Source organism: Colossoma macropomum, unplaced genomic scaffold (genome assembly GCF_904425465.1).
Source record: "Colossoma macropomum unplaced genomic scaffold, Colossoma_macropomum, whole genome shotgun sequence".
Classification (NCBI taxonomy): Eukaryota; Metazoa; Chordata; class Actinopteri; order Characiformes; family Serrasalmidae; genus Colossoma; species Colossoma macropomum.
The window spans coordinates 947,501-963,068 of NW_023495878.1; the positions used below are offsets into that span (position 1 = coordinate 947,501).

Below are 15,568 nucleotides of genomic sequence, written 5' to 3' on the forward strand. Positions count from 1 at the left end.
TGTGTCACCGATGTTTTGTGCATCCATGGCTGGGTAATAAAGGTTTGTCAAAATAATGCCACATATCATGTTTATTACTGATTTTAAATAGTTGCACAAGGCCACCTGATGGCCAATGAGTCAGCCAATTTACAAAATCCTCAGTTTTCACCAGAATGTCACTGGAGTCACCATCACTGGTGTTACACCATATTCATATAACACCAGTGACTGTAAAATATGTTTGGAATCAAGCTCTTCTTTTTGCATGTATGATAATAGGAGATGTTAACATATTAAGATTATTTAGTTTTGGGATGAAAGAAATTGATTTTTAAAAATGTAACACCTGAATTTCCACTTCAAATGGAGAATGATCCTAATTTCTATTAGTGCTAAAATGGGATTTGCTGTGTTATTTTAGTGCTTTAGCAGATGTACATACAAATTTTGAACCTTTAACATCACAATTTAAAGCTTATAACTGCTTGTAACTGACATTGGGGTAAGATATATTTCAGAATTTGCATATCAATGTTATACAGAGCCTTTCTGTAAACGTTTGAATTTAAATCTCATGTTGTGCTCGGGCTGTATTTGTAAAAAGTGCACTGCTGCTATGAAATTTAGTGTGATTGCTTTATAATGCTGTAAGTTAATGTTATACATTTAGACATTTAAGCACAATGAGTAGCTTGCTAGACAGCTCCACCCATTCTTCCATTGCTTTAGCTGGGAAGAGGCTCTCAATGTGGTGTTACTGTGTATCCATCCAATGACCACATGTTACTGACATCTGCATAAACAAATGCAGACATGCAACCAAACCTACTCCACTGTTCCTGGTGCCACTGTAGTACAATTTGCATTCTTGTGGCAGGAGTCTGGTTTACACACATCCCTCAAGCTGCAGCCCACCCCCATAACCAGCTTCTCAAAGCCTTGCAGACATTCACAGTGAGCCTATGGGAAAGACCAAAAGCATTTATGCAGAGGACATCAAGACGCAACAAAGGTACAAGTTCATAAACACTGCTTTTTTGTATGTACGTATCTCTAACGCATGATTTGATTTTATTAATGAAAACTAATGAAGTGAATGGCAAGTAAACATGATGATAAGTGCAGACAGATACGCACCTTCCCAGGCCCATCGTACACACATCGTGTAGAGTGGCTGTGGCAGCCTCCGAAGTTTGTTTGGCAAGGGTCAATGGGCATGCAGACCAATCCGTCTCCCTGATAGCCTTCTGCACATGTGCATGTGTGCTGGTTCGGCCCCGTGTGCACACACACCGCTTGCTGATGACACACACTCCTCAGACATGGGTTAATAGCTGAAAACGACAGTAACAGCTAAAATAAGGAGAATTAAAAACAGGCCTGTTCAGTTTTATCCTACTTTCATTTATTCTCAGTGATTTGCCCTTTGTATCCCATTTGTATCTTATCAAGTTTTATTTTATTTGTGTTTTGCCCACTGTATTTTTGTATCTTTATAGAAATGCTGGGACATTTTAGAAGTTTAAATGATATAAATAATAAAATTCCATCATATAAAGATAAAGAGTGACAATATGGATAATTTTCCAGATGAATTAAGGCAATAAACATGGCTTTATTTTGGTTTTTGAGGTTTTGAGTCATTTAGATAAGACTGTTGATAACTGCCATCTAGCTTCTACATAAAGTGATCATAAAGGCTGTGATTTAAAATTATCTATCTATTTTAAATGATCTTATCTATTTGCTAAGATTGCACAAAAAGCAACTGTTTTGGATGAAAATGACCTCATTCAATCCGGTACTCACAGGTGCACTGCACTCCATCACCAGCGTAACCAGGTTTGCATTTGCACACTAGTTTTCCAGAGGAAACATCTTCGAAACAGAGTGCATCAGGACCACAGCGCAGAGCAGCACAGCCCGGCAGCTCTGTGGGAGCACAGCAGGGAAAAGATCACTAAAAAGTAAGAGCACTACTAATATAGTGATAATTCACTTCAATACAAGAAAAAGTATGGCTCAAGACAAGCCGTCTGCAAATAAAAGACACTTTTCTGTAAACACCTGTTTGTAGCCAAGTACAATTTTAAGATAATGTAATATTTAATACTTTTTAAAACTTAGAACAATTCATTTGTAAAAGATCATTTTAATTAACCCATTGTAAGGAGTCATAGACACCCTGGGTCCAGTGCTCAGCATTAATGTTGAGATGCCTAATATTAGTTTACATTATTTACCAGCTTATGTTTAATAAAAGCATAAAAAGCTTATGTTAATATCAAGCATATTATTATAAAATGACTCAGTAGTGAAATAATGCAGTAGCTATTTAGGATTAGTTAGCCACTAGGCTAGCTGATCTTCTGCAAAATAATAACTGAAATGTCTATCAGCCAACTGTCCTAGTTGCTCCACTATCTGAAGGTATTGTTGTGGTGGTGTTTTTTTTTCCGAAATTGAAAAAGTCCTGGATTAATCTGTGCTGAAGACCAAACTCACAGCTCAGTATCAAATCTATTAACATGTAAACATTTCCTGAGATTGCTTTCAGATAAGCTAAATTTTATGTAGGTTTCTGTATTTGCTAATACTCATTTTTATTCAAATCAAATAATCAAACAATGCTAAGATCAGTTAGCTAGCTAAATTAGCTTCCTTTAACTTGATTTGAAATGGGACTGCACAGTGCTTTCATTTGTATTAAAAAAACATTTTATGTCCCTGTCATCAGTAGGTCACATGTTTCATCCCTGGTGATGCTACAGCCATCCGTGGCTGGGAGTCCAGGAGAGCACACCTGGCCTCGCCCTGACTGGGTGGGTAGGATGGCCCCCCTTCTCCCCCCACCACTCAGTGCAATGCTAGTCAGTGCAGGCATCTGTTAGCTGACGTAACAGGTCTGGTAGTTAGTGTTCTCCTCCGATTGCATTCAGCTGTCCAATGACGTTGCGTGAGCGGCAGTTCAAAAAGCCTGTGTTAGCCTTCACTCCCTAGTGCTGTTGGTGTTGTGTGATTGGGGGAGTCCTAACTAGTGGGTGGAATTGGATACGACTCAGTTGGGGAGGAACTTGGGGAAACACACACACACACACACAAAAAATATGTGAAAATCTTTTGTGTAAACAAATAAATGCACTTGTGAACATGCATTTGTATCATTTCATTTAGGTTTGCAAGAAGGCCTTGTGTACAAGATGATGGAATCCTCCTCAGCATTTAATGCTGCACTGATTAGCTCCAGTGTTAGCCTTAGGTCCTACTGTATAGTTTCCATCACTGAAACCTCCTCCTTATCAGACATCAAAAGCTGCTGCTTTACCTCCCAGTACTTAAAAGATTTCTTTGATTTGATTAGTTTAAACATGGTTTCCCAAATCCTTTTTCTGGGCTTTAATTTGGGCTACATTCAATCTTTCTCAATTCTTAAATGTGCTTTATGACTTTGCTGAATATGCTGTATATTTCTGAATAATAAATTGCTTTCCAATGTGCTCCTCCTCTACCCCCCTGTGTTTCCTTGTGGTACTGATCTTTTCAGTCTATTAGCACAAGGGCTATGAGTGCTACCACATGGCCTGAGCAGAAGGTTTGATAGACATAGCAATAGTGACTAAGGGAAGCAGGAGTTTTCAGAGTTGTCCAGTTGTCCAGTTGTTGTTGTTCACTCTACAACTGTTAAACATTAAAATAGAAGTTAATCTCACCCTGGTCGCAGTCTGGGCCTGTGTATCCTGAAAAGCACGTGCACTGACCGTTCCCCTTCAGCCCACTGTTACAGAGACCATGCTTACAGGTACACGCTGAGCAACACACACATAAACACACACACACAAAACATACATATACATATACAGCGTTTCAGGAACAGAGCAGTAAACAACACTCTAACTACTGAAATGGTACAGCAGAATGTTTCTGTGTTGGGTTTTGGTTACCGTTGCTGCACGTGGGTCCATACAGGTTCTTATCACACTTCTCACATGCTGTCCCCACAAAACCTGCCTAGAAACAAACACAAACAAGTTACAGCAGCTCTTGTGTATGAGGTATTGCGTGTGTGTTTGTGTTTATGAGGGAAAAGTTCTCTGAGTGTATAAGGGAGAAAGAAGGACTCTTACTTTACAGGTGCATGTGCCGTTACCCCCCATGCCATCAGAACACACTCCTTTGTTATTGCAAGGACGAGCAGCGGATCCTGGACACTCTAAAGAGAGAGAGATTACTAAAGTGTTGGTAGGTGGTTCATACATTATTCCAGGTGGTTGCTAAGGTGTTGCTATGGACAGCTGTGGTGGCTGCTATCATGTTTCAGGTGGTTGCTACTGTGAGGCTTTGTCATTGCTAAGGTATCTCTGGTGGTTACTGTGGTGTTGCTAGAATATTGGAGGTAACTGCTAAGTGCTAGAGTGTTGCTTGGAGGTTGCTAAGGTATCCCAGGTGGTTGCTATGGTGTTACTAGTGGCTGCCAGAGTGCTGCTTTGTGGTTGCTACGGTATCCCAGGTGGTTGCTATGGTGTTACTAGTGTACTTGTATCATGGTGGCATAAGACAAACTTTTGTACAGCCTTTTTGTTGAGAATTCCACCATTTATTCCTATGGTAAAATAACTGACTTTGAAAAGTTGCTATGCAGGTACTGGATGTCCAATCAAGAAGCTGTATACAAGCCCAGCTCTCACAATAAGAACAAACACTTTGCACTCAATAAGTAATGCATAAGCTCCCAGGACTCTGAAAAAATGTGATTTTATTGTGTCAAGAAAATATTATACAGAGAAAATATCAGTGCTGTCAACACAAGTATCTCCAAAATGACAACTTCACAGGAGAAGCCATGAACTTTCCTCACTTTTAATGTAAATCATAGTAAATAGATTTTATTCCAAACTACTTTGGATCTATTTTCACGCAACATAAAGGGCAGCTGCTGTGCTCAAATGAATAAAAAATGAGAAAAACGATATGTTACAACAGCACGATTGCTTTCTTTAAGGTGACTTGTTTTGGCAATGATTGTATTTATGTAATACATTTTAACCAAGTGCAGTTACTTGACACATTTTCATCATGTGTATCCAAAGCAGTGCAGTGAAATGTGCTGAGAGATACTTAGAGGATAATAAGAAAAACAGAAAATAATATACAAAAAAACAGAGGTTACTGTAGCGAAAGTCTCTGGACACGCCCTATTCATCATTAATTACAACTGAAAGGTGGTCAGATCACAGATCATAAGCTACTGGTTAAACACTATTCGGGCCAACATTATTAATCTGACATTGTCCTAAAGAGGCGTGTGTTTGCGCGTGTGCATATTTTCATTACTGTGAATACGCAGAGTGAGTGTATGTTTGAAATGTCTCTCTCGTCTGTCTCCTCATTTCCTCCACTTCCCGTTATTCTCTTTCGCGACATTTATCACTCCCACTCACTACACTTTGCTTTAAATCACAGCCTTCCTGACACACGAGTTAAGGCTGTGCCAGAGGCTTCCTCCCCAGACTGTAAATATCTGTGCTGCTGAGACAGAAATAATGTGACTGTGAAAGCTCCTGACACTATCATAGCCATTTATAGACGGAGCTTTGTAATATATTGTGATAGGTATGAGACATATTTATGAGTTGTGTTAGAAATTCCCTGTAGTTTTTGCTACAGCTCTCAGACTTTGCACTGTGTGTATCAAAGAGCAGAATTAATGACCACCGATAGCCCTCATACTACGGCTTAATTTCTCCAAACCTCTTTTACAGAATTGTGTGTGAAATTTTGGCCTTTGCGTTCTCCTTTAAAGTGATGCTTTTTACCAACTGTCCATTTGCATAGATAAAAAGTATGTCACAAAGCTACAACAAAAGACTTTTTTAAACAGAATATCAGACTGTGTTAGAAACCACATAAGCAAGTCTAAGCAATAGAATATGACATCACAACCTTGAGTGTTTTATTGCTTTTGAACAACAGTTCTGCAAAATAAATATAAAGTTAAGCAAAGAAGCCCAGAATGCTGCAGCAAATGCTTTAATACTGGCAGTTCATTCTGCCAGAAAAAGTAGTAGCTTTTTACATTAAAACTTGTTGCAGCTCAGCTTCTGGACACTTGGTAGATTTATCTAAATGTCCTTTTGTTGCAGTCAGTCTGTAAAGCATTTCAGAACCCGTCCTGTTTGCTGAATTGTATTCTGTTCATTTCTGGCTAAATCCATGGTCAAAGCTACCAAGTGAAAAACTTGCCTCGGGGCAACTGTTTGGAATTTGATGTAGCCCTGTGGTCACACCCTAGTCCAAAATCTGACCAAACACACGGCAGGTAGAATATTATCCTATAAAAGTTATCTAAGTCATGCTTTTTCTGTGTGGAAACAAATAGAAATGTATACATGAATAGCCTTTAGCATAAGGCTCTATAATGAGTCTCCTTACTCACTGCTATAAGGCTCTACGAGTCTCCTTACTGCAGAGATGGCGCTGATCTCCTGTTGCCTGAACTGTGCTGAATCACTTCACTATATCACCTTTCTAGTTAATACACACTGTGCAATATATCATAACCTGCTACTGTAGTGACACTCACGATGTGCACTTTAGATTGTAAATACTGCTGATATTCCTAGTGATGTTTATACCTCATACCACTTGCTCATACCTGCTCTCATGTAAATACAACAAATCTGTCTTATATGCTATGTAAATATGCAAATGGATATATTTCTATTTCTACACTCTCATACTTTAACTTATGTCTATTTTTTTTCTGCCTAATATATGTAAGGTTATGTGCAATTATATGGTTTGCTACTGTAACACTGCAATTTCCCTTCGGGATCAATAAAGTTCTGTCTATCTATCTATAAGGGTGAAATTCTGCAGTTTAGATTTTTGCTGAACTATCACTTTAATCTTTAAGGCACAAGAAGTCAAATCATTTAACCTCACTTTACACACAAAAGAACCAATGTAGGAAGTTCAGTTAAAAACAGAGAAAGGGCAGCAGGCCCGCTGTGACCTTGCGGCTATGGGGTCAGCTCGTCAGCACATTCCTTCTGGGTAAGGAAGTGTGTGTGACTTTCCTGCTCGGATGAGTCTGCTGTTTTTAAAGAGCATTAAAGCAGAAAGAGACACACAGTACTGTGCAAAAGTACTTGGGCACTTACTGTGAAAACTTTACTGAGAAAAGGAAATCCTCACTAGATTTGACTGTATGTTGGTAAAGTGCTGGTAAAATACATGGACTTCAGAGGGAACTAGATTTAAACATTTTCATGACTGCCTAGAATTTTTGCACAGTACTGTATACCTATGTGTACACTAGAGGCCAAAGAATGGAAGAAGCAGAGATTTTTTTACGTTTGAATCAATATTGGATAATATTATAATTTGCCTGCATACTCTTGTTACTCATATTACATTGCTGCTGTCTTAACAAAACTGTTAATATGCTGCTCCATGTTGATCTTGCGTGTACAGAAGAAGAAGCACAATACAACAGGGGATACACAGGCAGAGAGATGGACACTCACACCATCACACTTCCTCACTTCCTATAATAAACAAGCCACTGCCGGTATGTCCACTCTGCCAACACATCCAGCTGTGCATGGAAAGCCAGCTGTTGTCTCCTTGTCTCACTCTCTCTCTCTCTCTCTCTCTCTCTCTCTCTCTCCCCCTTTCAACACACACATGCACAAACACACACAGTCTTTGTCTTGGCCAAAAAAATATAAAATATGGTCTGTGCAAAAGTTATGGCACATTTTATTTAGCATATTGAACTCAGCTAATGAATAGAAATTGTGCAAATAAATATATAAGTTAAGTTATAAGTTATAAGTTAAGTAATAAGTTAAGTAACTTATTTTCAAGAAAATATCATACAAAGAAAATAAAATATAAAATATATAGAAAAATATATAGAAAATCAACAAAACGTCATTTGATTTGGGGGGGGGGGGTCAAGTTTTAAATGTTAAAAAGTGACATGTTGAATTTCCTTGATTCAATGAAAACTTTTTATACCGATTTAAGTTCAGTTGTGGACTTTCTTTAAACTTGAAAAAGGTTCTTTACACCCACACGTCTAATTTACAAAAATGATTCTCTGTAGAAGCATCTGTTGAAAGGTCCTTTGCAGAATGTGGCCCCTCCAGAGAGCATTTTTTGGCACCTTTATTTGGAAGATCATTTGCAATTTTGTCTTTCAGTTTACTTTAGACAGTAACAGACAGTGCTGATGTAACTTAATTGCTGTCGGGACAAAACCTCATATTTTTCATTTTTCATTTTTTGACATCATTTGAAAAAGCCAGTTGCCCTTTATGTTGTGTCCAAATGTCATGAATAATGGACCAACACAAATGGTCCAAATGACATCATGTCTCCTTCAACTTCCATTAAAAATTAAGAACATTTTTTCTTGTCCCATAAAGTTACCTTTTATGAGATACGAGGTCTTGCTCTGATAGAGACGATATTTCTTTGTGTGGAAATTGTGTGCATTTAAATCAATCAAATTCAATGCATCACATTTTCATGGCACCTACAATGTCTTTCTCTCTCTCTCTCTCTCTCTCTCTCTTCACTTCCCACACACAGCTCTCCAAAAGGCTAAGATACTTTTTTCCACACTCAGCACGCTCTCTCTGTCTGTTAGCTCAGACGGAACAGGCTCTTCCCCTTTTTTGTGTGCCATTCACTCTCTTAGATGCTCCACTTCCTATCAAAATATTCCCTCAGTGTCCTGCACCGTCCAGAGCAGACAAAGAAGGAAATACCAACCGAGCTACAGCCGTGCAGTGTGATCAAATCAGTGCCACAGAGGAAAACGCTTTTCCAGCCTCAAATCTAACTATGCTGGAAGTTACCTTAATATGAATATAATGGAACATCAGCAGATGCACAACTTCAGAATCACTGAAACCTGTTAAGTGATACAGTTAAACTTACCAATGCAGTCAATACCCCAGTACCCTGGACAGCAGCTCTCTTCCACCTCCTCTTTGTAACATTCATGGGAACAGCCAGGAATGGACAGGCTGGTAACGGTTTTCAAATGATACCTTCAAATAAAACAAAACACACAACCACATCATAGTCCATAACCTGATACTCTTAAAGGGCCCATATTCTCTAATTTTCTTCTGTTTTATTTTTTCCATTTAGGTGCACCTTTAACATTTGTGTAGGTTTGTGCACCATAGACTTAATTCATTTTCCTTTTTTTCTCTCATCTCATTGTCCTATAGACTTAAACAGGCCGGTTTGTTACTGTGTCATTAAGACTGACATACACTTTACATCCAACAGTGTCCAGACTTTACTGAATTCAGCTACTTTAAGGTGCACTGACAAAGGCATTCATTTGCACATGCACAGTTTGTATAATCTCCATAAAAAAGCATTTAACCCATAGAATAGGATGCTCTGGAGCCATACATGTCCTTTACTCACCATGCCCAATGCTTAGCATTGTCTTAAGGAGTATAAAGCCCCCCAGCATTGGGCTGTGGAGCAGAGGACCTGTGGTCTCTGGAGTGATGGAGGCTCCATCCAATACCTTTGGGATGACCCAGAAGTAATCATTCAACATCAGTACCTGACCTCACTATTGCTTTTGTGGCTGAATGCACCAGAGAGGTGATAAACACCCTACTAATACCTTTAAATTCCTGATAATTTACTGCTTAGTTGGATCAAGTGTGTTGGGAGCAAGGAAAACACTAAAATGTGCAGGATAGGCTTTTCCATAATATGAAACAGAATCATTTATCTCCAATTTTTTACCAAATTTGAAAATGCCAGCTACTGATAACATGGATAAACAGAACAGGTGACAAATGAATAAACAGAAACATCCCCAAAATTAACTGAAACAGGCCAAAAATGACCGAATATGAAACGTTACATTATCTGATATTGAAAGTTAAGAATGTTTTTTGCTTATCCTGTAAAGTTACCTTTTTAGAGGTATGAGGTGTTTCTGACAGCGACGATATGTAAATGATCTCTGTTCTGTATGACTGTACTGTTTTGTGCCTCATTAAAAAATGCTGTCCGGGCTTAAACACTCTCCTTAGCTTTAGGCTAAACTGTTGTAGACTGAAGAGGTCGATATATGACTATACATGATCTGAGCCCTTGAAGAAGAAATTGTAGAACAGTTTCATATTCAGAGAATAGATTCAGCATAGACTCAAACGCACACTCACTAACCTGCAGTCCTGCTTCCCCTTGCCAGGGGTCTTCTTTTGGTAGCCTTCTGGGCAGTTCACTACAGCACTTATGGAGCAAGAATGACAATGTGTCTTTGTCATCACCTCAATGTTTTTATCACAGCGGTTCTAGTGAACACACACACACACACACACATGCACGCGCACACACACACAGAAAACAGATCATGTCTACATACACATAGAAACCACATCTAGATCAGATTACATACACAGCCATAAATGCTTAAAAAGCCCAGCAGTGGTAGATAACTGCTTATTGTTTTTGATAACTTAGTTTATAGTTTATGTTGTCATCCCAGGTAGTTGTTATGGTTTAATTACATGGATGAAAAAGCCATATTAAATGTTGTTCTCTATAGAGGATGTGATAATTTTCACTTAGACAATCAACATAGGATAAACTTGACTGGGGCTCTTCCATATAAGACTGTACATTTATATCGTTACACCTTTTCTGGTTGGTGGCAAGTTACTCAATGCTCCTAATTTTAAAATACTGAAAACTGAGAGGACACTATCCCCCAGCAGGTGTGTCTAACTGATAGCAACAGGTTACAGAACATGATATATCAACAATGAAGACACAAAAATGCATCAAAACTCTATTCAGAAGGTTAGAATCAGTTTGAATCAGTTAACACTTGCAGTATACTAACATGTTAAAGGGGAATTCCACTGATTTTTCAAAATTTCTTCATTTTCCATTTGTTAAGATGTAAACAAAGTCATTCAGAGTGGTTTGATGTTCTATTCTAGAATGTCTTCGAGTTTTATATGTAATGTTGATAACTGAAAAAAGCTGTACATCTGGAAAAGTAAGGTACTATAAGGTACAATGTCATGCATGCATCATGAACAGATTTAAAATTTTAATTTTAGGCCAAAACTATCTCAGAAAAACTCTCACAGTGTCTCAGGCATCAGGCAGAGTATTCTTGACAATTTCATGTACCTTTCATATATTTTTAGAGGCATTTTAGAGGCCTCTTCAGACATTTGGTTCCTATCAAATCCACTGTAAACAATTATCACTTTAAGTTTCTCTTAAACTGAGCATTTAACATCAAACCACCTAAATGCCTTTGTTTATATCTCAAAGACTGAATTGTACAGAAATGATGAAAAATAGGTGGAGTTCCCCTTTAAAGCACCATATAGTGTCATAAAACAGGCCCCTCTGTGACAGTCTGCCTCACCTGTGCAGCAGCAGAATGGATCTCTGTTCCTATAAAGATCAGCAAGAGGAAAAGTCCAGTTCCATGCACAGGGTTCATTCTGACCTCTAGGACTCTTTGGGTCTCTCTCGGCAGCTCCTCTCTGGACAGTGGGACACTTGTGACACTTCTCTGCCTTTTCAGCTCTTCCCTTTCCTCTCCTCCTCTCTTTCCTGTGCCGTAACAGTGTGGGACACCAGCACCTTCCTTGTGTAGCCTTTCTTTCAGCATTCTCCCCGTCAGCAAGCAGGAAAGAGTTTACAGTTGTGTTCTGTGTGCATGTCCAGTTAGAGGCCACCTCTCTTCTGAAATTTTCCTGCTGTTTGATTTTCATTCTCACTTTTTATTTAAGAGAAAAATACCTGCAAAGTCTTTAAACAGCTATTTGTTATATAAAATACTGTGAGTATATTTGTTGCAGCACTCAGCTTCATGTTTCTTACAGTGTTTTCCCTGATAAGATTAGCAGGCTTAAAAGGTAATACCACCCATCATTCAAATTTTCTTCATAATCTAGATGTAGAGATGTAAACAAAGAGTGGTTTGTCGTCTTTCAGAGTGGTCTGATGTTAAATGGTTAATTGTGAGAAACTTATTGACCTCATTAGTCAATGCGTATAAGTGGAGTTAAACTGCTGTCAGATCTATCTATCTATCTATCTATCTATCTATGTATCTATCTAAACACTTCATTAAGAACAACTTGTTTCTACACTCATTGTCCATTTTATCAGCTCCACTTACTGTATAGGTGCACTTTGTAGTTCTACAATTACAGACTGTAGTCCATCTGTTTCTCTGCATACTTTGTTAGCCCCCTTTTACCCTATTCTTCAATGGTCAAGACCACCACAGGACCACCACAGAGCAGAACTGCAGTAACACTGGTGTGGTGGTGGTGTGTTAGTGCGTGTTGCGCAGGTACGAGTGGAAATATATATATGTATATATACTTTAAAATCTTAGAGAGTTTTATGATATTTGAGAATTTACCACCCAAAGACGGTTTAAATGTCTGAAAGGTTTGAACACTGACGTCACAACAGGGCCATACGATGTGATGTGAGGTTTGGCATTATTCCAAAAGTAACACTTTATTAATTGTTCCTTCAGTTTTACCATTTTTTTCAAACACAAACAGTGGAAAATAAACAGATTCTGTGTCATATGTGAAGTCATTGCAAATTGACAAAGAAAATGTGCTGATATACATATATTCAGCGATCTAGAAAAACTATAATAAGGTACTACATAATATTCCCTGAACACAATAGTTGGAAACTATGAGAAGTGCACTGTAAACCCTAGAAAGCTGGAAATGAGGTGGGCAATTTTAAGTACAATGCGTGTGTGGGGGGGGCTGGTAACAGCAAAAGTAAGCTGCAGGCAGCAGAATTACAGGATGTCCTTACTCGTAAATAAGCAGGCTAACAGGATGAAGATTCCCGCACACGCTTCCTGCACGTTCTGCTGTGTCATAACTTTCCAGCTTCCAGAAGTTTGTAATTGAAATGTAGAAAATGAAAATCATTCAGTGAGTAGCTGTGTAAGCATGTGATTGGTGCACATTTTTAGCAGCGGGATTGTACAGAAGGCTTAGTAACTGCACACTGTACACACTGTAAAGTGTGTGTGTGTGTGTGTGCGGGTCATTGGCAAAATGTGATTCATTTTTTTCTACAATAAACAGTTCTGACTCAGGTGCTGAAAGCCTGCAGCGTTTCAGGAACAGAACAGTAATCAACACTCTAACTGCTGAAATGTTACAGCAGAGTGTTTCTGTGTTAGATTTGGTTACCGCTGCTGCACGTAGGTCAATATAGATCACATTTCTTATCACATTTCTCACACAAAAGAGATACAGCAGCTCTTGTGTATGAAGTATTGCATGTGTGTGTATACAAGAGGGAGGAAGTACTGTATGTGCATGAGGGAGAAAGAGAGAAGAACTCTTAGTTTACAAGTGCGTGTGCCCCCCATACCATCAGAACACACTGAGAGAGAGAGAGAGAGAGAGAGAGAGAGAGAGAGAGACAAAGAGAGAGAGAGAGACAGAGAGAGAGATGTAAATCAGAGAAAAAAAAATAACTGCAAGATACTGAAAGAATAATGAGACAAAAAATGAACATCACCATACAGTAATAAAATTAATGCAATGGATAAAATTCTCTGAACCCCCACAGTCCATTATACACTGGTTTGTAAATGTTTAAAATAGTTTTAGAAAAAGTCGTGTTGGCTGAATACTATATAGTCCCTATATGTTCCATATATATTTCATATATACTATATTCCACTACAATACTCAAATAGTTACATATTCAGAATACCTATTGATAAGGCAGATAAAAAAAATCTCTACTGTTCTCATTTTTATTTCACACTGTTCCTCGCTGTTATTGGTTGTCTAATTCTTATCTAATTCTTATGTTAATATGTTTCATGAAAAAGAATCTTATATTTTGAATACATTTCTGATTTTTTTTCCCCCACAATCCCACAGTCCCCCAAGCAAGACTGCTGCCTGTCTCACGAACTCAAAAGTGTTGCAATTTTCTGTAAATCTTTCAGGGAACCTACGTTTTTTTTGAGTTGGCACAAGCCTCCTAAATGCAAATGTATAAAAACTATTCTGAATACCATTTTTTATTCAGATATTATAAACCTGAGATAGATACAGTTTTTCACTTTAACTGTTGTTTTCAGGTAAAGTGGGACAGTGCTTCAAATGACAAACTTACATTAACTACAGAGGAGACTGTTCAGTTCAGTCATCCCTCAAAAGAGCTTAGTAATGCTAAGATGAATAATTAGCTCATCACATTGATTTATCAGTCTACTCAGGCTTTATCCATCAATGAGCTTGTTTGCTATGCAGCGCACTCATTTTAAAAGTTAATAAACAAGCACTGATGGTGTTTCTTTTAAAGATCCTTTTATTATTATCTAGAATGTATTCTGACTGCTGCCTCTAAAAATGCAACTGAATACAAATACTCAGGCTGAATACAGAATGCATTTTAATACCCTGTTTATAAGACACTAATGAAACACTAAACATTTCTACACTAAAACTTAAAGGAAAATTCCCTGAGGAGGATGTATTAACTTGTTTTCACTAGTGAACACACACACACACACACACACACACACACGCACAAACACACGCACACACACACACACACCACACACACACACACACACTATCCTGCAGTTGTGTTTAACTGGTAACCTTGTGGGCAGGTCAGCAGAGCGTTAGGGGGCAATGGCTGCAATTTGTCTTTATGACGTCCATCAAAGGTCTTTTAACAGTGGTTCTACAAACACACACATACAGAAAACAGACCATGTGTACATACACATACTGCCAGATTTACTCTTGTTGGAAGCAGTGAAATCAGATCTAGATCTAAATCAGACGTTAACTTCTTTTAATGACTTTTAATATGTCTACTGAGATGCATCCCACATCAGCACCACCACCTGCGACTCACTCCAATTATTATTAACCGCTGTACTGTAAAGCGCAGAAAAGGTGCAGATTATAGTTCTCTTTAAATCCAATATGCTGTATTGCATATACGGACCATTCTTTCTAATTAGGTTTTAAAAAAAATTTTAAAAAGAAAAAAAAGTAAGTATTCATTCAGATCTTAGCTAGCTACAGAGATTACGTTACGATCTATTTAAACCCAAGACATTAAGTGATGTAGTAATAAGCTAAATAAGTTAAATCTCATTGTTTTGAGGTAAACATGTTCAAAGGCTGAAAATCACCATGAAAATCACATTAAGAATTGTTACTACCAAAACATACTTTTCTGCAATGAAATAAACTTTTTGTGTCTTAATTAAATATTATGATCTTATGTGTGTGCAACTATTCAAAACTGTGTTTGCTAGTCATCTTCTGGCTTTGGAGGTATGCTCAAAATGAGCTAGAATTATCACTACCGAAACAGTCACTACTGAAACATTTGGTAAAGTTTGAGTAGTATTATGATTGTTTTGGCAGTAGCAAAATGGAACGTTCAATCATTTCAATAAAATGAACATAATTAAATTATTAGGTCATTCAGTGCAAAAGGATTTTTCAAGTCCAAGTCAGTTAAAAGGTGTCAGTGTTTGGTATAG

At 38.0% G+C, this 15,568-nt stretch overlaps 1 protein-coding gene across 2 annotated transcripts in view; it reads right to left on the reverse strand.

Annotated features, from left to right (window-relative positions):
• The window catches only part of stab2 (stabilin 2), a 54,921-nt gene extending 43,317 nt beyond the window's left edge, over positions 1-11,604 (reverse strand). For both annotated transcript variants that reach the window (XM_036563824.1, XM_036563823.1), the window contains exons 1-9: positions 11,417-11,604; positions 10,198-10,325; positions 8,932-9,044; positions 4,107-4,192; positions 3,924-3,990; positions 3,693-3,788; positions 1,792-1,914; positions 1,120-1,316; positions 812-942 (exon numbers count right to left, since the gene is read on the reverse strand). In XM_036563824.1, coding sequence (XP_036419717.1) covers positions 812-942; positions 1,120-1,316; positions 1,792-1,914; positions 3,693-3,788; positions 3,924-3,990; positions 4,107-4,192; positions 8,932-9,044; positions 10,198-10,325; positions 11,417-11,494 — 1,019 coding nt within the window. In that variant the 5' untranslated portion in view covers positions 11,495-11,604. The remainder of the gene's footprint in view (positions 1-811; positions 943-1,119; positions 1,317-1,791; positions 1,915-3,692; positions 3,789-3,923; positions 3,991-4,106; positions 4,193-8,931; positions 9,045-10,197; positions 10,326-11,416) is intronic.
• Positions 11,605-15,568: the final 3,964 nt, after the last annotated feature.